This window comes from Bos grunniens, chromosome 28, assembly GCF_055505025.1.
Source record: "Bos grunniens cultivar Pamir isolate PY7600 chromosome 28, Bosgru_T2T1.0, whole genome shotgun sequence".
Lineage (NCBI taxonomy): Eukaryota > Metazoa > Chordata > Mammalia > Artiodactyla > Bovidae > Bos > Bos grunniens.
The window spans coordinates 39,942,174-39,964,319 of NC_141192.1; the positions used below are offsets into that span (position 1 = coordinate 39,942,174).

The 22,146-nt window shown below is 41.2% G+C and overlaps 1 protein-coding gene across 3 annotated transcripts in view; it reads right to left on the reverse strand.

The window, feature by feature from the left end:
• Positions 1–868: 868 nt before the first annotated feature.
• MAP3K21 (mitogen-activated protein kinase kinase kinase 21) overlaps positions 869–22,146 on the reverse strand; it is a 58,902-nt gene continuing 37,624 nt past the window's right edge. For all 3 annotated transcript variants that reach the window (XR_015156552.1, XM_086381077.1, XM_086381078.1), the window contains 6 exons: positions 20,269–20,509; positions 10,846–10,968; positions 8,807–8,957; positions 8,298–8,395; positions 5,469–6,254; positions 869–3,931 (listed from right to left, as the gene is read on the reverse strand). Coding sequence is in view for 2 of the 3 variants with exons in the window: in XM_086381077.1 (XP_086237203.1) it covers positions 3,513–3,931; positions 5,469–6,254; positions 8,298–8,395; positions 8,807–8,957; positions 10,846–10,968; positions 20,269–20,509 (1,818 nt within the window). In the remaining variant the exon portion in view is untranslated. The remainder of the gene's footprint in view (positions 3,932–5,468; positions 6,255–8,297; positions 8,396–8,806; positions 8,958–10,845; positions 10,969–20,268; positions 20,510–22,146) is intronic.

The following is a 22,146-nucleotide window of genomic DNA, read 5'->3' on the forward strand; positions in this document are numbered from 1 at the left end:
TATATTTATATTGCAGTTCTTAATTTCACTTATACTTATAAATCCATTGAAAAAGGAAAAAAAAAAAAAACCCATTGAACAGAATCCTACTTTTATCTGAGCTGATCTATTAGATATGCAGTTTGTAGTCCTTTCATTTTACAATTACTTAGGAAGTATCCCACCATATTACACTGTTAACTTTGTCTTTAAGTAAGAACTGATCCATTTCTAGAATGAAAAATTTTTTTTCCTTAATATCTTGACCACCCGCAAGGAATATGGGATCTTAGTTCCCTGACCAGGGACCTGCACTCTCTGCTTTGGAAGCTCCAAGTCTTAACCACTTGACTACCAGGGAGAACCCTAGAATTTTGAGCATTTTGATGAGTGAAAAATTACCTTAGCTTTGGATTCCATTTACAAAGTCATCCTGCAGATGTGTCCATCTTCTATACGACAGCTGTGAACAGGTAAATGTTGGTGGGTCTTTGGAAGTTTATCAAACTTCTCTGCCTGTTTTATATCTAATAAAATAGGGATACTACTACCTCCCTCACAAACTCTCCTAAAGAGAATTAAAGGAAGTGTCTTATACGGCAGGCAGCTATACAATAGATGTTACATTTTTCTCCCACTTATATGATAGTTTGTTGCCTTGATCTGCATGAAATGCTATTGGCTTCTTTCCTAATTCACCCAAGTCTTTATTCACCAAGAATCACCAGCGGTTAGGTTGTTTTTTGAAATTCTTCTGATTTAAACATGCTAATAATGAACATGTCTCATTAACCACATCCCTCTAGCATTAACTGATATTTACTTCATATAGTAATTCACTCTGCCAAAACGTGCCTTCTGAAAAGCTAGAGCTGAAGAATTCTCACAGTGAAATTAAAAGCAATGTTTTAATGCACATGTAAACCAAACAACATTTGAAATAAAGCATTTCATCATACTTTAAAAAAGATATTTAATCCCATGGCTCATTTCATGATCCTTCTATTTAATCAATTTAGCAGGTTAATATCTGGCTTATTAATAATCTTATTAACATACTTTCCCTTATTGAATAAAAAATAAACTATTACAAACTAGTCACAATCATCAGGAGTAGACCAAAGCTACTGAGCAAATAGACAAGCTATAAAAAAAAGTTTATTAAAAAAATAGACAACATATGTAAACATCTTTTTCAGTCACAAAGCTTCATAATACAGCATATCAGGCCCAGGCCTCAAATCTCTGCAGTGGGAGCACCTTAATTGTTGACTAATAAGAATCAGTTTAATTTATCTTTCAGTGAGCTATTAAGTCTATATGAAAATAAATAACCAGATTCTGCTAAGTATACTAATATACATAGAAAATCACAGATGTACAGTGGATCTCAGCAAAAACTATCTGCAGTAACATGTGAGATTGAGTCCTTTTATAATAATTGTCTTTTTAATATAGCTTCATTTCTAAATTCATAATGTAAAGCTGACGAAAATAAAGCCAACAGGAACAGAGTAGAGGAACAAGACAGATGGATAGCCATCACTCTCCCACCCTCACACACCACGCCACACACAGAGGTACACAGTGTTTTGGTAGAAGCAAAACTGAAAACATAATTGCTATATTTTGTGTTTCATGTATTATTGTAGGCACATATTTCCTTTACTTTTAGCTGGAAGTTACATGCCCCCAAGTGACTGAGTATGAAGTAGTCAACCATATTTTCAAGTGTGATACAATTTTGAAGAAACCAAATCTCTGTTACATAATTCAACAGCTACCCCAAAGGGAAGTCAAATCACAGAATGGACCACAACACAACAAAATGTAATTAAGTACCTGAGATTTTGCTGCAAGAATCTTAAATACAAGACTGTTTTCTTTAGGGCAAAATGCGCTTATAGTAACATAATCCTTTCATGTCCTGTTCTTTATTTGCTGGGGCATACTTGTTAGATGACTAAGACGTTCCAAAATGGCTAAATAATACAATTTTACTTTTTAAAAATCTACTATAGGTAGATATTTTATCACACTTGATTTAATTTAAATTGCTGACCTTTTAATTATTCAGTAACTCTTAACCAAGGAAAAATTTTAAATGAAGTAACAAGTAATATTTGCAATTAAAGTTTTTCACTGTATGGAAAATTTAAGATAGTTATTATCTGTCATCTGCATAATCATATTCTAATGATAGAAGCATAATATATTTAACAGAAGAACCCAGACAAGTTTACCAAGCTCCTGGATAGCCATTTCATAGCTTAATAACTCAGTAGTCTATTTGTAGCATATCTGTATAATTCATAAAAGTGACTCATAAAATAATTTTAAATCATTTAAAAATCTGATCTGTTATCCAAAGATTCATTTTATAAATCCACATCTGAAAATAAACTATATTTTTCCTTTCTACAACAGCAACTTATCTCACACAGCAGATATCTAACACTTATCCACAATTAAGTGAAATGTGAAATAACTATTATTGGAAAATACTTACATTCTAACAGCACTGCTGTTTCTTGACTTTGCAGTGTTTCTCACTGACTGTATTTGAGGTTATTGGGATGATTATGCATTTAAATAGAGAAAATAAAAATTTAATGACATCAATGTTTATGATGCATGACACATGTATCAATTAATTTTTAAAAACTCCATGGCAAAAGAAAAGCTTTACACTTCTGGATACCAAATCAACGGCTACTGATGACGGGGGACCTTTTTTACAGGGAGAACCCACAGGTTAGTGGGTCTGAGCTGTATACCATATGGTCTAAGTCAAATGTTAATGATTGATCTGTTTTAAATCTATTTTGGAGTTCCAATGGATAAAATTTTTAGAAGTTACATTCATTATAACTTTTATAAACTACATTCAGTAAAATTTTCTCAAAAGAGAGAAACATTGCATATTTTAGATGAGATTTGGACATACTTGTGCATTATAAGCCCACTGCTGAACTTAAGTAGCTTAAATAGGACTCTGCATCTATTCTAGTTATCAAATTTTTAAAAACAGACAACTTTCCTCACTAATATCACATTATTCTTGGCTTTTGTTGCACAAGTAACAAAAGAAAAGTGAGAAATGAAGAAAAGAAGAGAAAGGAAAATAGAAAATGAAGGAAGGCAACAGGAAAGAAGGAAACAGAAATGGCACTCTTAAAATTTTTGTGTGTGGGGTCGCGCGACTGAATGACAACAATACCAGAAAAGAATATAAATGGGGAGAAAAAGTATTTAAAGTTGTGCTTAAACACAGATTCACTCTGTTGTACAGTTCTTGCTGTATAGTGTGTGTGGTATTTCAAGTTGCTAGGTAAGAATCCAGTGGACAAACAATACAGTCAGCCAACAGCAATGACTTCCCTTTCTGGAGAAGTTAGACATCCATTACTATTTCAGTAACACGGCCACAGCTTTGAAAACACAGCAGCATGAAACGATTCAAAGGTAGACACCTTGTTTTCATTTGTTCACCTTAAAAAAACAAAAAGAAATGCTTAAACAACAGAAGGCACTTAAGACAGAAATTCTTTCTCGAGTTCATACAGAGATGGTCGGCTCGCTCTGCTCCTCATCCTGCACAGAGGCACCGTGCGGTCCCGGCTCTGGCCTTCCACGTCGGAGTCCAGTAAGGAAGGCATGTGGGGCTGAGTTCTCTTCTTGGGGCCGAGAGGACAGCTGTGGGCTGGTCCTGGACCACCCACTGCAGGGCCAGCCTGTGAGGGCTGAGACTCTGCTCTCGGCGGGAAGGCTTGCAGGGCACCTCCTCGGCTTCTTAGGGGCGGAGGGTGAGGCAGAGGCACCATATGGACAGCTCTTTGTTTTTCAGGCGGGACCTCACTTGGCAGGTCACTGTGAGGTCCAGACAGGGAGGGGGGCATCCCCCAAACCCACTCAGAGGGCAGTTCAGAGGCTCCGGGGGCTGAGATGAGAGCTGCACCAACGGGCAAAGAGAGGGTGTGATTAGACAGAGACATTGAAAACGATGCATATCAAGCAAAATAAACTGGGTGACTTCATTGAGGTGACCACCTTAAAGTAAGCTTTGACAAAAGAACCTGGACACAAACCTCACCTTACAAGCTGTTAGGATATATGGTTTGTTTTTATTAATAAGTACCTCAAAGTTGGAAAGATTGCTTGAATCTGTGGAAACTACAACTGTAAAGAGCTAAATCATCATCAGGTGCTTAGAACAATGATCATTAGAATTGTTTAATAAGCAGGAGAGATTTCAGAATGGGATTAGACTGGACTAAAATTAAGGCATAAAATGATGGTGAATATGACTGAATTCACTTTCAGCTGATAATTTGAAAAAATTAATGAAAATAAGGACACAGCTATGTTTCTACATGTTACACCTTCCCTTTTTTGTTCTGAAGAACTGACTTATTACCACCCTGTTGTTGTTCAGTCGCATCCGACTCTTTGCGACCCCATGGACTGTAGCCCGCCAAGCTCTTCCGTCCATGGGATTTCCCAGGCAAGAATACTGGAGTGGGTTGCCATTTCCTTCTCCAGGGGCTCTTCCTGATCCAGGGATTGAATCCATGTCATTTACATTGGCAGGTGGAGTCTTCACTGCTGAGCCACCAGGGAAGGCCTATTACCACTCTAGCAGATAATTATTGGCTTCACATTAAGAAAAAAAGTTCTTATGGGATTATCGTGATGGGATTTCACCATGTGCAATTATAAATTACTAATATTTATTGCATCATAAAAGAGCAATAAACCAATTTATTTAAAGACAATGAAAAATAATATTAGAAAAAATGCGCCTACTTGTAGCACACTTAAAGAGATAAAGGAAAAGATAGAGCAAATGAAAGCAGCCTCAGTTTTAATACACTTTATCACCAATCCTAGCATAACATTTTATGATCTAAAAAGCATTTTTCATATACATTATCTCATTTAATCCTCATGATCTGTATCTGACGTGACTGTAATCACATTTACATACAAAAGAAATAATAGTTAATCCCCACATGGCATCTACTGTCCATTTGATTTTTATGCCCCCTAAACTCAATCTCAACATAACTGGACAGTGAAGTCAGGTGATGCAGAAGACACGGTGCCACGGGGGAGGTAGGACAACCAGTTTTAGCACCAGCTCTCCTATTAATTATTGGTTCAGACTTTGTCAAATGATTGTCTTCCAAACATGAGGGGCTTGGAGCAGTTACTCTCCACATGCTCGCTCTGTTTTAATATGCTATTAAGTATTTGAGTTGCTGAAATTTAGTTGTATTTTCCCCAGAATCTAAATGATAGTTAAGGTCAAATGAAAGAGTAAAATTAAATGAAAGTCAAATGAAAGGGTAAAATGCAAAGACTTATGTAAAGAGTGAAAACAAATTTGTAAATGTAATCCTATGGAAAAGAGAATCAGAGAGTCACACGGTTTTACAGTCCAGTCTCTACAGTGGTGTCTGGTACTTTCACCCATGAATGTAGCCTACCTGGGGGCTGGGGAGCACTTCCATCAGACATGGTCCTTCGGTGACTTGCTGCTCTCTCTTTGGAAGCAGCAGCGTAAGAAACGCCCCCACGTGTCAGCTCCATGAAGGAAGGAGGCGGGTTTCTCCACCCATCACGGCTGGTCTCCAGTCCTGGCATGGGGGTTGACTTCTGGCCCCTCCCTCCAAACGCAGGGCAAGGATCTGGAGTGGGCACCCGAGGGGCACAAGAGATGTGTGTGCTGCTCTCGAAGGAGTCTTCACCGTCGGTCTGCAGCAGGCACTTGGTGGAGAGGGAAGGCACGGACAGGAGGTTTGCAATGGTGGACGGTGGGGGTGAGGGGGTGCTGCTGGCTCCCTCGCCCACAGCCAGCAGCCTTGCGGCAGGGCTGGCACTGCGGCGAGACTTAGGTGCCCGCTGGAAGATGCCTTCTCGTTTCTTCCTGTCTTCCTTGGGCAACGGGTCTTCGGGAGCCTGTGCTTTCGTGAGCTCTCTTATGTCCAAGCCCAGAGCCACCGATGCCAGCAGCATGGTACAGCCGTACAGAGCAGACTCCGTTTTCTTTCTCTGGGGGGATCTGCTCAGACTGTTTGGAGGGGTCCCCTGAGGAGTGTCAGCAGCAGGGCTCACTGGGGTTCCCTCCTCCCGGCTTTCGGGTTCCACCGGGTTCTCTCTCTGGCCATCTTTCCAAAGAGGTAGATCGATGTAGGCCTGAGTTGGTGATTTTATCTGCTTTGGTTTTCTGTGTTCCAATCCATCAGGGGCAAGTTTTGGCTCTTCACAAGCACCTACATAGAAGGATAAACACACACACGCTAGGACCATTTTACAGCAAAAACCATGAAAAATACACTGTAAAACAAAGCTGAAATCTAGTAAATACATATTCTACATCATGACACATGGAGCCCTTTTCAGTTTAGCAAATGGTTCGTCCAGGAGGACCCTGCAGAAGGGGCATCCAGGGTGCTAGGACTCAGGCTCCCTGCAGAGGGACCGGCAAGCAGGGGCATTTGCAAGCCCTGAAACCAAGGTAAACATGATCAATATCTGCGTAAGATCACACTGTCCTTTTGGGAGTCACTCGGGCATTCGGGAGACGTTGAATGCTTGCCAGGCACCAGGCACTGGGAGGAGAGTGGTGAACACGACAGATAAACTTTCTGGCTTTGAGCTGACATTCTAATTTGCGGGTGATGAAGAACACATACATTATGGGTTCCATGTAGACAAATCAGAATTTTAGATAAGAGTGATGAATAGGGGGAGAGGTTCAAGAGGGAGGGGACATAGGTATAGCTCTGACAGATTCATGTTGATATATGGTAGAAGCCAACACAATATTGTAAAGCAACTGTCCTCCAATTGAAAATCAATTAAAAAAAATGTTATGGGGAAAATGGTGGAGCAAAAAAAAAAAAAGGCGGCTTGAATTTCTGGTTTGTGGCACTTTTACCATATTTTTCTGCGTTTCCTTTGTGTGCTTTTGCATGCTTTTCTTTCTTGAAGAATAAAAGAAAAATCTGCCTCATGAAAAAGAAAAAAAAAAAAAAAACCAGTGATAAATAAATAAAAACGGGTACTGAGGTAGAGGGCTGGGGTGAGACACCACTTCGGCTGAGGTGGTCAGGGAAGGCTTTCCGGAAATGCTTGAGCTGAGACATAGACTCACAGAAGCACCCGGCCACACAGATGGGAGCGGGGAGGGGGCTTCAGGCCGGACAGACGGTGTGAACCCTTTGCTCACTGACCCTTCCAGTGGATACAGGGTTAACATCATGGAGACCCAGCTGGGTCAGCCACATAAATCCTTTTATTTCCTCCAAGTGACCTGTGGAGGAGTTATGAATAGGATCAAAATATTCTAAGAAAGAATAAAAACATTAAAAAAGAAAGGAGGACTATCCAGTCACAAATAATGAAACGTGTACTGTAGAAATAACAGTTTTGTGACTATTGATTGCCCTTCATGACCCCTCAAATGACATTTGATGATGCACTGCAGTATATAAAGAGAGAACCTCCTGCCTTTATAGGCAAGAGCAAGTCAGCACAGTGACGAATCTGGTGTCAGAAAGTGCTTATCCAGGATTCAGAGGGGACCTGCCTCTGTTTACCTGAATGTATTTATGGAGATATTTAGGTTGAAACCACGTGCTTGTGATAACACAGACGAAGAAAACTAAACATGAACAGTGAGTGATCAGGTGCGTGCAAAACTGAACACAGCACTGATAATGAATCCAAGGCGTTTATACCACGTTTAGCTAAAGCACCTTTCCTTTGATCACAGTATCAAAGAGCTGTCTTAAGTTATTGAGGGTAAAGACCAATTTTGTCTTCTCTGGTGATAGCCATCATTGAGGGTTAACAACTACTGTATCTTTTCAATCTTTTAATATCTGAACACTGAACGGGAATGTTGAATACCGAAAGCAATGATGACTTAAATTAGAGATTCCAATGCAACACTCTCCAGCAGTAGCTTTCCACAGCTAACTAGCTTGACAATATTTTATCATGTCGTGGGGTGGGAATACAACCTCAGCAGAATGTCAGGGTGCCTACACTTTCACATTTACTGTTTCCTATACTAAATTAATTTGGATCTATCTAATAAATTATACCTATTTTTCTGGTAAAGAATCGGAGTTACAAATTCCTAATAAACAATGTGGAGCCTAATGATTACTTTCCGCCACAAACACTGCCAGGACAGAAGATAAGTTTTGAGCTCAGTGTAGCCCCACTGCCACTCTGACGCGGCTAACCTTTCTGACATCACTTCCGGACCACTCACATGCTACGTCTATTTCCTGAAACCCATTTACCTGGCTGGTCCACAAATAATGAAGCCAATGGCATGGTTTTCTGATTTTTTATTACTATGGTTGACCAAGGACTGTTGCCATCTGAGAGAGGTCTTATTCTACAAGAGAAAAACGTTTATTTTGATATGATAGAACCACATGAAACACAAACTAGCTTTTAGTAAATGCACACTAACAAGATTTTTAGGTAGTAAAGAGAACACATTTGGATTCTGTGTGGAGAACACATTCTGTGTTTTAAAGAGCTAACAAAGTACAAATAAAACCTTAACATGAGCTGTAAAAAATTTTTAAACTGCTTAACCAAAATAATAATTAATTTAGTGTGATCAGCCCATCCTAGAAATTAACTTAATATTCAGGTATCTTTGTATTACTCTAATTGCTTTTTAAAAGCTAAGTCTGGCCAATGCAACATGTAAAAGGCCCTGCTAAAAAATAAATAAACAGAAAAGCACTGCTCCGTGCCACAGTGCACACTCAAACACCACCAGATGTCACACGTGTACCTTTCTCTGCCATCAGTTCTTTCTTTCATTTGAATCGAATTTGGACCCCAGGTACAACCCTTTTTCTTGAAGTTCCTTTTTATATCTTCAAATTCTTCTTGTCGACAGACGGTGTTTCTGCCCCAAGTTTTATTGCTTTCATCTGAGGTCACTAAACAGAGAGCATCACTCATTAACCAATTACAATTTTTTAAGTTTTAGGATGAATCAAATCAGTTGTAAAACTATCTTACTCAAAGTGTATAGATGATTGAGAAACATGAAAACAATGAAGAAATTATTTTTTTTCACCCTACTCAAGGCAAACGTCTGTCTCTAATCATAACAGTCAGAAAAGTAAAAGATAAATTTGAGGCAGTCATGAAGGGCTGATTATTTCTTTATCTATGCATTTAACATGATGCAATAGTCAGGATTTCATTTTACTTGGGAGGAAAAAAAAAAAGGCAAATTGAACATTTGACTTCGTACTTAATTTTTTAACCAAATCAGAGTTTAGAACCCAAGGAACAAAGGTCTATTTTGAAACTGTAATTCAGCCACTATTTCATTAGTCATCACAACTGTTTGGCTACAATTACCTTTTAAAACCTGAACATGTGCAAGTTTTCCCACATCTTGCCTTATTTCGTCCCCTTGTGGGGAGGTTGACCTCCACCTGTTGCTGACACACACGTGTGACACACAACTGCCTCCTCCCCCAGCCCCTCGCTGCTTGAGAATCATGGGGAGAGTGGCTGTTATTACTACACACTTAGAAAACAATCCTGTCACACACCAGAGGCACTAAAAACACAGCTGAAAACATTATGACATATCTACACAGGGGGTAAAAATATACACTTTGGGTCTAACTGAAACTCGCACAAAACCACTGAAAGTTGAAAATGTAGTTAATACACCTGACTCACTGAACATGGCTTAGCCCAGCCCACCTTAAATGTGCTCATGTAGCCCCGTGGCTGATTCATGTCAATGTACGGCAAAAACCACTACAATATTGTAAAGTAATTAGCCTCCAATTAAAATAAGTTAATTAATTTTAAAAAACGTGCTTAGAAGAGTTACTGTGTTTGTTTAGCTGCCAAGTTGTATACAACTCTTTTGTGACCCCACAGACTGCAGCCCTCCAGGCTTTTCTGTCCATGGGATTTCCCAGGCAAGAATACTGGAGTGGGAAGCCATTTCCTTTTCCAGGAGATCTTTCTGATCCAGGGAATGAACCCGTGTCACCTGCATGGCAGACAGAGTCTTTACCATCTGAGCCACCTGGGAAACCCACTTAGAACCGGCACACTAGTCTACAGTTGAGCAAAATCATGTAATGCAAAGCCAATTTTATAATAAAGTTAAATATCTCATGTAGCTTATGGAATCCACTAGTGAAAGTGAAAACCCGAGTAGCTGTGAGTATATGGCTTATTTCTCCTCATGACGGCGGGGCTGAGCGGGACCCAGCATCTTGAGAGAGGATGGTGCCTCGCATCACTCCCCAGGAAAAGATCAAAATTCAAAGTATGGTTTCCACTGAATGTGAGTCACTTTAAAACCATTGTAAAGTCAAAAAACCCTAAGTCGAATTATCCTAACGTGGGGGGTCATGTGCATTAGGTTGGTCAATACACACCAAATAAGAGCTAAATCCCCAAAAGCAGAATACTGTCTTTTTTATAAAACAACTGGAAGTAACCTCAAATTCTGTTCAGTTTTCAAAATATCCACAAGTATGCTACTGATGTAATTAGGTTATACAAACATTGCAGGTACAGGCTTCACAAAATCTTGTAAGTCTCGAGATCTTATTTCAGTTTCTACTCTGTGGCCTGGTAACATCACCAATTGTGCAGAGTCTAAAAATCATTTATTGTGAAAATAAGAAAATTAGACTAAGAAGAAAATTTTGATTTCCAAATAGTTATGCTATTTGGTGCTATTCACATGCTTAGAAACCACTTATAAAAACATGTCTGCTTAAGTTGAATCCAAGTTCACTATTGACAGAAACCCACCCAGAAGACCCCAAGGGGGAGAAAGCTTACACTGTATTGCTCGGAGTCGGGGGATCACTGTGGGGCTGCTGGGTGGGCTGGAGCTGCTGCTGTTCAGACTTCTTCGTTTGTCCAAGTTGGGGGAGGCCTGTACGGTTATTTTGTGCTGGAAGTCTGTTGGACATGGGGAGAAAAAAAGAGAACTGAGATTTGATGGTTTTAGGTGATTTTCATAGCCCCGTCTTTGGTACCTGGCAATAAAAGCAGAAATTGCCAGACAGTATGAATATGGTATGTCTCAGAGTCTGTTCCTGGTTTCTTACTTCTCTTTCATTCAGGATTCAAGTCCATAAATAATGACGCAGAATCTTGATACATTAGGCAGCACACTGAGACACACAAGGAAATAATATTACTGAGTATCTGTAGAACCCAACAGTCTTCTGGGAAAAAGAGTTACCTTCATTGAGTCTGACACAGTTGAAATGAAACTGAAAGAGGAGACACCCTGGGTTAAGCAAGTCCTGGTTCTGTTACTAACTGTGGACCCTAAACCAGCAAGGAGCCTCTTGGAGTCAGTTTCTGAGGCTTTTGGCTAGTACAGCAGACACCACCACGGGGTTGCCATGGTGATTAAGACAGAAAACGTACGCTATGCGGGGTTCAGAACATGCTACCCCGACGTTTACTCCTTTTTGTTGTTGTTTAGTCCCTCAGTCATGTCCAGCTCTTCGTGACCCCATGGACTGTAGCCCACCAGGCTCCTCTGCCCGTGGGATTCCCCAGGCAAGAACACTGGAGTGGGTTGCCATTTCTTCCTCCACGGGATCCTCCTGACCCAGGGATCAAACTCCAGGCAGATTCTTTACCACTGAGCCATCAAGGAAGCCACATTTACTCCTTAACCTGTTACGTTTCTACAAGACAGTTCACTCTTCATCACCCTAGCATGGAAATAGTCAGGTCTGGGTTTTTTTGGGTATTCATTTCCTTATGCAGGCTCCCATGTCACAGAAACTTGTATTAAACACATTTTTATGCTTTTCCCCTATTGATTTGGCTTTGTCAGTTTCATCTTCAGACCCAGTCAGGGTCAAGTGAAACTCCCCCAGCCTAAAGTTAAAAGTGTTTTGTGGCTAAGGTACCTACAAATGATGGTTACTATTATCTAACTGTGAGACAGTTAGATACAGGGTAGCTGTCATGCCAGACGAAATGCCAAGAACTATGGGAACATATGAAAGAAAAGTAATGTTACCAGAGGAAAGAAAACTTTGTCAGAAAAAGTACTGAAAACTTAGAAGCAGGAAAAAGAAATGACTGGGTATTCTTTCATCGTGGTGTCGAGCTTAGCCGCTGACTAATTTTCTATTAATGGACTATTTTTACAACTCAGTAGAGACAAAGGTTAACTTGTAGATTTTGTCTGGTGATGATGCAAATAATTTTTGCCTGGTGTGAAAGAAAATCCCAAAGGTTATTATTTATTGCCATAATGGGCATTAACCAAGTCTGTATTTAGCCTAGCAATTGAATGCTAAGATTTCTTTATTAAATTGACCATAAATACTAAGCTCCTCAAATTCCCATGTGAACCAGTTTACATGGGTTCCCCATTAATATTAATTAATCAATATTAATTATTAAAATCTTTGACATGTTCATTTTACATTTGCAAGAAAGCTATAATTTACCTTACTGTATAAAATAATTATACTTTACAGAACCACATGGTATTGAATGAGGAGTTCGAATTTGGTAGGCAAGACAGTTATCCAATTACTCACATTAGAAAGCTGAAGCTGTCCTTGATATTGTGTTCTCCCTGACCTTCCACATCCAATCAAACACAAAATATCTTGTAAATTCTGTTCTGTATTCTTCTCAGATCTTTTGTTGAGAAATTTCTATTCCAGGTTCTGGAGTCAGCAAATTCCACATGTGAAGCCCAACTTACCACTTACCAGCCACATGAATTTGGGGAAAGTAACTTCATCTCTGTAAGTCACAGCATCTTCATTGACAAAAATGGAAAAAAGAATGATTCCTAGTCCACAGGACAGTTAGGGAAACTTAAATACAAAGAAGTACAGAAAGTACTTGGGCTTCCCAGGTGGCTCAGTGGTAAAGAATCCTTCTGCCAATGCAGGAGACTCGGGGTCCATCTCTGGAAGAGCAAACTGGCAACTCACTCCAGTATTCTCTCCTGGGAAATCCCACGGACAGAGGGGCCTGGTGGGCTACAGTGCATAGGGCTGCAAAAGAGCTGGATGTGACTGAATGACTAAGCATGTAACCATAAAAAATACTCAACACACATTAATGACACTTCTTGTTCTCTCCATCTCCACCACCACCATCATTTCACGCTGAGGCTGCTACAATCCTTTGGTCTGTCTTCCAGCAACTCCACTTGACCCCTCCGATCTACCTCACAACAGCCAGAGGCTTGCTTGCGTATTTATTTATCTATGGCTGTGCGGGTCTCTGCTGCAGCATGGACGCAGTAGTTGTGGCACAAAGGCTTAGATGCTCTGAGGCATGTGGGATCTTAGCTCCCCAACCAGGGACTGAAGCCGCATCCCCTGCACTGGAAGGCAGATTCCTAACCACTGGACCACCAGGGAAGTCTCCAGGTGCGTGCTTGTCATTCCCTGCTTCAAGTCCTTTGAAGGGTTCTCATCATTCTTAAAATTATAGATCGAAATCATAACATCCCCTCTAATTCCCTGCAAATCTGATCTGGGTTGTCTGTGCCACCCCTGTTCTCTCATCACTCGCCATGATCTAGACAAGGGACAGCAGGCTTTTCCTAAGAAGTGCCACACGGCAAATATTGCAGCTTCTATGAGCCACATGGTCTGCTGACGGAGCGGGAAAGCATTCCAACAAAAACTAAAGGCGTGTGTTCCAGTGCAACGCTGCTGTGGACGCTGCAGTTTACCTTTCCTGCAAGATTTATGGGTCAGAAAGTCTGCTTTTCTAGTATTTAAAGTGTATAAATCGTTCTTAGTTTGTGGGCTACAGGAAAGAGGTGCAAGGCTGAATTTGGAGGTAGAGTCAAGTCATAATGTCTTTTTTCAATTCCTGAAAGAAACCAAACTTCTTCCCATGTGCTTCCTGCCTGTTCTTTGGCTTCCCTTCATTGGTGGGGCTTCCAAGGTGGCTCAGTGGTAAAGAATCTGCCTACCAATGCAGGGGATGTAGGTTTAATCCCTGGTTGGGTTAGGAAGATCCCCTGGAGTAGAAAATGGCAACCCACTCCAGTATTCTTGCCTGGGAAATCCCACAGAGAGAGGAGTCGGATGTGCTATAGTCCATGGGGTTGCAAAAAGTCCGACATGACTGAGCATGCATGCCAGACCACATATTTGGCAAATTCCTACTTTGAGTCTCAATTTAACTTTTTTATCTTGGGGAAGCTATTTGTGAGTGCCTTAGACCAGGAGACATCACTCTACTAATCACTGTCACATGACTTTTCCTTCACAGTAGTTAATAATTACAGCCAAAACAAAAGAACATTTCTTTAATTATTAGCTTAAGACTCACCCCCTCCAATACAGTGTCAGTTCTCTACTGGGAGGGTTGTCAGTTGCCATCACTGCAACATCTCCCCCAAATGGGCACAGGGCCACGCATAGGAAGGATGCTGAGCGAATCTTTGCTGAATAAATGTTTTCTCTGTTTGAGATTACAGTATTCATGAGGGCAGAGATCATGTTTTGAAGACAACGCAGATGGAAGTGAAGTGCCAGATGGGAGCTCTGTCCCCCTACCATCTAAGAAAGAATGATCTGACCAGGCAAAGCAGCTTAAGAAAGGGAAAGAATTGATGCAAGAAAACAGTTCATCAGAACAGATGTCTAACTGAACTACAGGGAAGGGAAATAAGTAGGAAAAGAAAGAAATATTCTCACCCAAAGAGATAAAACAATTTAGACCGAAGAGCTTTATAAAGGTTCAGCTAGCCTGGTGGCTCAGTGGTAAAGAATCCAGCTGCAATGCAGGAGCTGCAGTAAATGTGGGTTTGACCCCTGGGTCAGGAAGATCCCCTGGAGTAGGAAATGGCAACCCACTCCAGTATTCTTGCCTGGAAAATCCCATGGACAGAGGAGCCTGGTGGGCTACAGTTCATGGGGTCACAAAGAGTCAGACACAGCTGAGCACAAACAAGCACATGGAAGTTTTTACAGCGAGAGGAGCCTGCAGCCCAGAGTAGAAGGCATGCATGCTCTCGCAGGCCTCAGAACTAGAGTAACAGAACCAGGCCACAGCATCTGAATGGCAAACCATGAAGAACGGGTGATGGGAGAAGAGCCGACAGGCACAGGTCAGGCAGCCACCACAGAAGGCTTTAAGGCCACGGGTAGTTGCAAAGGCACAAGACTGGATCTTAATACCTAAGATTCAGAGTGCTTCTGGTCTTCTGAAAAAAACCAAACACTTGTACTCAGGGGGAAAAAAAGGGCACTCTGTGCTTTAAACATAAACAAAACATTCTTTATGATAAACATCCTGTTCCTATGAAACCGAGAAAGGTTGATTCTGTCCCAGTTACAGATTGAGGAACACTCAGGCTGAACTGTGAAGGGGTCCTGGCTGATGTCCAGTGTTTTTCTGGACTGCTTGCTAGACCTGTTCTCAAGGTATCTGCTCATGGCAGATTATCATGCGGTCCACAGGCTTTTGATTAAACCTGTATATTTTCACTGGCAATATTTATGTTTCATGAAGGACACTGACACGGCTCAGTGGGAATCCTCATTTTACACTAAAAGTTGCAGTATTCGTTGAAAAGTCCTTTTGGGGCTTCTGCCTTCTCTCCCTAGGCACGTACACACACTTGCTCACATTCATGCACGCCAGGCAGGTGAGTGTGGCAGGCCTCTGGCTCTTGCAAGTGGTTGAAGTTAGAATACCATGGCTTTAGAGACATATCAACTCCCGAAAGTTTCAAAACCTCTCTGATCTATTTTATATGTTCTAAAAACACAACTTGGGTTCAAAACAAACATAATACAGCAGTGATATAAAGTGGTCAGAGTATAAATGTATCTGCCACAACCATTCTTTATCTCTATATAAGTTCCAAGACTGCACACAATTTAGTTTACCAACTCTTAGATTATACCACCTCATTGTATAAGCACTCATTTTCCTTACTAGGTAGCTATGCAGGATTGTCAACAGGAATAATTACATTTGAGTTTTCCTGCAATAAATCATCCTAGCTATAAATAGCCATAAAATGAAAAGCTGCCATTAGTGATTATGAAGGAAAAAATTACAATGATTAGATAATTATTCAAATTTAATAACAATATTTTGAAAGAACTTTTAAGCAATATTCTGGCTCATCATCTGAATCGTTCCCTAACCACCAAAATGATTCTTTGCTTAACTCCACTTTTTTAGAAGGCTTAGGTGAGGATTTGGCTACTCTAGTCAAAAAGACAATCTAGGTTGATCTGTGTGTGTGTGTATGTGTGTGAAAGTTGCTCACACACAATGCCCTTGTTACAATGGCTGACCAATTTTTCAAAACAATTGAAAAGAAAAGAAAAGGGGGTATCTATGAATATTATGAACCTTCAACTGCACCAGTTGAGTACACAATGCTAGTTGAAGGTTAACTGACCCCCAACCAGTTTAATTCCCAAATGGTACAGAAAGCTTGAAGGAAAAAATATCTCTTAGAATTCTTACCCTAAGGGAATAACTCCTACTAGGAGAACCTGATTTTTGCTCCCCATGCCTTGAGACCAGAGCTCTCTGGATCACTTATCTTATCTAGACCATCTCTTTAAAAAAAAAAAAAAGAGATGAAGTCTTTTAAAATTTTCTTATTTTCAACTGTTATTTACTATTAGTGAGTTTTACTGGAACAAAACCAGAAATATAGACCAATGGAACAAGACAGAAAGCCCAGAGATAAACCCACGCACCTGTGGGTACCTTATCTTTGACAAAAGAGGCAAGAATATACACTGGAGAAAAGACAGTCTCTTCAATAAATGCTGCTGGGAAAAACAGACATAGCTGTCCAGTTTTTACATATAGCTGTCGTAAAAGAATGAAGTTAGAACTCTTCCTAACACCGTACACAAAAATAAACTCAAAATGGATTAAAGATCTAAATGCCAGCATACATATTAAGAACCAGTTTGTAGGAGTCTCAGATACATTTCTAAGAAATTCTTTAAGCTAGATAGACATGGAAAAATTCCTGCAAAAGGGATTTAAGTAGTTTGTAGCTGGAAAAATAAGTAACACCACCTTCCAATCTGTCATCTACCAGCTGTTTCTTCCTTAATAATGTACCATGAAATAGTACTAAAATCTGGTAACTTGAAGAATTTTCTAACAGATCACAATATTGGAATCCACTAACTCTCTTGAATGTAAGGTACAAATAATTGCTTTCTCCACCGTGTGAAACTACTGAAGGAGAAAAATAATTGTTTTTATAGTTCTAATTCTTTTCTGTGGATCTTTAGACGTGTGTCCTACTTTGGGATGTTGTGTAAGTAAACTGTGTGTGTGTGTGTGTGTGTATGTGTTGGTGAGGTGGCTTGTAGAGTTGGGGGATTCTGAGTTTCCATAGAGGTACCAGTGTCACAGCGATGTAGCACCATCTTGTGGGCAGAGGAGGTAACTACCACCCTAAATTACAGACACTGCATTTCATGCCTTTAAAATGGATTAAGATTATAGCAATAGATTTTGAGGTTATGTTTTAACTAGAATTTTTTATTAAGTGGCACAAGGTAAAAAGAAAAAAATATGTGGCTAAAATGATCGCTCTATTCTCAGAAGGAGAAAAGGGAACTAGTACTATCCAGGAATAATACAAACCCAGCAAAAATATTCAAATATATTCACTTTGTGCTGAATAAATGCAAGGTACCAGCCAGGTAAAATTTGAGAAGAAGAACCCCAGGAATCCTGTGATACTTTGTTTAATCACTCTCTCATGAAGATTAAAGAATCACTGGAATGATTTTATTGTTTCTCCCAAGCTTCTTTTCCATCAGTTTCTAATTAGCTCCCCTCTCCAAAGTTTCCCCAGGGAATCTACGAATATTAATTATGGTAATATGGTCACAACACAGATAGAAGAACACTGATATAGCTCAGGACTAGAGAAGAAAACTCACACTGAATGCCTCTCTGAATTTGTCTATTGTCTATATCAAAAGCAGAAAGAAGCCTTACCTTAAAGAAAATAGACTATTTTAAAGTATGTCTGACATATCAGACAGTCCAGTGAGTTGTCTTTCAAGTTACACTTTGGCTAAAAGCAAACATTAGAAGAGAACCTGGAAAAGCACCTTTTTTTTGTTCCCAGAGAGGTCAAAGGTAAAATGAATGAGGACCACATAGCCAGTTCTCCCCTCATCAAACCACTTAATCAATGATGTATATACTGTGTACTTCTGACTACCCCACAGCAGCAATTTTCTGATCAATTAAGGACTTCTTCTGTAACCAAAGAAGTCACAGTACGTGGCAAGCTGCAAGGATTTTGTAGTAAGTATCTTTACAAGACAATGTATACATATTTTATATAAAACAAACTTCCTGTTACTGTTATTTAAATCAAATTTCCACACTATTACCAAACATCTCAGGAAAACACTGGAATCTGTAAAGAGCACTCTAAGATGTAACACACATAGAGAGACAGATACATACAGATATATACACATTGACTGTGTGTTCTCTATAGGCTGGGCTGCCTAGGTGGCTCGATAGTAAAGAATTCACCTGTCAAGCAGAAGACATATGAGACTCAGGTTCGACCCCTGGGTCAGGAAGATCCCCTGACCAGGAGAAGGAAATGGCAGCTCACTCCAGTATCCTTGCCTGGGAAATCCCACGGACAGAGGAGCCTGGAGGGCTACAGTCCACAGGGTGGCTAAAGAGTTGGACTTGACGAAGCAACAAACAACAACCCTCCAGGTGCAGCCGGCTCTTGCTCTGTCATCATCCTTCCCGCTGAGAAAACTGCTGCAAAACGCAGAGGGACAATTGATATTACCTTAAACAAAGTACAACACATAACACCAAAGAACTTAACTTTATGAACTGACATATGTTTGCTGTTTTTTACTGTGTTTAGTTTCTCCCAACATGTAGTAATCCATCTCAGTTCGGACACTCAGTCGTGTCCGACTCTGTGACCCCATGAACTGCAGCACACCAGGCTCGCCTGTCCATCACCAACTCCCGGAGCTTTCTCAAACTCATGTCCATCGAGTCGGTGATGCCATCCAACCATCTCATCCTCTGTTGTCCCCTTTGCCTCCCACCTTCAATCTTTCCCAGCATCAGGGTCTTTTCCAATGAGTCAGTTCTTAGTAATCCATTTATATCACAATGATTTAAAATATTTTTTAAAAGTTGCCTAGAATTACTGGTTTACTTCCCTCATGGCTCAGCTGGTAAAGAATCTGCCTACAGTGTGGGAGACTTGGGTTTGATCCCTGAGTTGGGAAGATCCCCTGGAGAAAGGAATGGCTACCTACTCCAGTATTCTGGCCTGGAGAATTCCATGGCATACAGTCCATGGGGTTGCAAAGAGTTGGACACGACTGACCAACTTTAATTTTCACTTTTATACCTCAACGATTTTGAACCCTTAGATGAAGGTGGGCAGTCATCGAGGCACTGAATATACTTTGCTAAGGGTGCGAACAGCAGCCTCAGTGCCCCAGATAACAGCCAGCTCCTTGTGGAACCAAGAAATTGATGTTCAGATTTTAAAAGGTAACTGTAGCCTAACAATTGTGATGACTAATGAAAAGTTCACTTAAATTACAATCTTAAAATATACCTCTGTTTCTTAGTTTCAAACTTTGATTTAGTTAAAAAATTAAGTATGAAGTTTAAGTTAAATGTTCCATTTGACTTATCCCCCCCCCAAAAAACCCCCAAAATCCTAAACTGTTGTATCATGCTAAATACATAGATAAATAATCAGCTCTTTGCTGCTAATTTACTTTGAGTTTATATCTTTCAGTGTACTCCACTTTTCTTGCTATTAGGATTACAGACAGAAATTTGCCACCAGTGGGGGTCAAAGAAATCATTTCATTGCTTTTGTTTTCTTGATTAAGTATTTTGAGTAAGATGTGTTTGTTCTGGATTTTCACCATGTTGTGTAGTGCTGGTTCAATGCAATCAGCTAAAGAGAAATTCCACTTTCATTTCCAAAGGAGTAAACAAAAACGTCATTAACAGGAGAGGATGCCCGCAGTCAGATACACTGCTTCTGGTCTCCTGCAATATGCTCCCTTCCAGTCTGCTCCACACGTGAAAGCTCACTAGGTCGTTACGTTATGACCACGAACTGAAGCAAGAGGTGAAGATGCTCAGTCATAAAATCTCACTCCCTCAACTGATGAAACAAAGAAGCAGACAGGAGGGACGACCACTCAAGTCTGAGGGGACATCGGGGAGGGACCGTACCTGAAGGTAAACTGATGCGATGGCCGTCTCTGAGCTTCAGGCGGCTCCTCTTAAACTTGCCCTTCCTCTTCTTGACGTTGGGCTTCTCCTGATTCAGCTGGAAGATGAGGATGTTGAGCTCTCGCTCCAGCACGTCGATCTCCCGCGCGGCCAGCTGCTGCTCCCGCCTCCGGAGCAGCTCCTCCTGCGACTTTTGCTGCAGGGCGGCCCGCGTCAGCTCCTCCTCCCGGGAGCGCAGCTCCTGCCGCCGGGACAGGGGACAGGACCAAGGTCACTGCAGGCCTCCCGGAGCCTCCCCACGGCCAAGACAGGCCAGGCTGGACCTCAGCTCACCAGGGGCTCACACAGGCTCCATCTGGCAATTCTGGGGTGTTTCTGCTTTGTTTTGGGGGTGGGGGTAGGGGGGCAGAATGGCTTAATCCATGGCTCTTATTTGTATGGAGAAGGCAATGGCATCACACTCCTGTACTCTTGCCTGGAAAATCCCATGGATGGAGGAGCCTGGTGGACTGCGGACCATGGGGTCACTAAGAGTCCGGAACGTCTGAGCGACTTCACTTTCACTTTTCACTTTCATGCATTGGAGAAGGAAACAGCAACCCACTCCAGTGTTCTTGCCTGGGGAAGAATCCCAGGGACGGGGGAGGCTGGTGGGCTGCCATCTATGGGGTTGCACAGTCGGACACAACTGAAGCGACTTAGCAGCAGCAGCAGCAGCAGCTTATTTGTATTAGGGGCTATTAGCATGATTAAGTATTGGGTTTTGAGTCTCAACAGGTACACTAGATGGTAAAGAACCCAACTGCCATTGCGGGAGATTTAAGAGATGCAGGGTCAATCCCTGGGTGGGGACCCACTCCAGGATTCTTGCCTGGAGAATCCCATGGACAGAGGAGCCTGGAGGGCTACACTAACAGTTGCAAAAAGTTGGACATGACTGAAGTGGCAGCACAGCACCATTAGGTGTCGAGTTCTGTACGTCACCAGGTGGTTTCTCAGATTTGCCCTTCTTCCTGGAAGGTTCTTTCTGAAAATTTTATCCACCTTTTTCAAAGCCCAACTCAGAAGAAGGCAGGGAAGCATCCCCCTGGGCTGAGGCACTATGGGCTGGTCCTCTGGCACAGGCAGGCTGCACCCCGTCCATGGGATGCATGCAGGGCACCTGGCCGCAAGCTCAGGTGTGAAGGGTGTCAAGCTGGGGGCCACCGATCCCATCTGTCCATGGCCCTTCTAGTTTTATGACCCAAGAAGAGGCATCACACTTCTTTATACCCGAGTGAAAAGACTCTCTCTCTTTGTCTCTGGCCTTTACAATCACCTGACACCCAAAATGTACATCAACACACAGCAACCAGGTACTGATGTGAAGGGCCCATTTGAAAAAGACCCAGAACTCTACTCAGTGACCTAAATGGGAAGGAAATCTAAAAAAGAGGGGATATAAGCATACGTATAGCTGATCACTTTACTGTACAGGAGAAACTAACACAACATTACTTCAATAAAAATTAGGGGAAAAAAAGAAGGCCCATTAAAGCCAAAAGGGAAAGCTTGATTAATTAAAGGAAAATTCTTCTAGTTACCGAAGACTGCAGCAGGTCAGATTTCTTTCCTTAGGGACTTCCTTAGGGTATTTAAGAATTTGCTTAGGGAATTAACACATTGTGGTGGAGAGACTAAGGGGAAAACAAAGCTAATATGGCAGGAGTCAGGTGAAGGCCCATCAGAAATGAAAATGCAACAGCTCTAAAAGGATAAGCCACTGCAAAATACAGTCAGTCCACAGAGAGTTTTTTAGGATCCCGTGGATGGATGGAAACTGTCGCTTCACACACAGATGTCATGAATGAGTTAACAAAAGTCCCTCTGTCATGACAC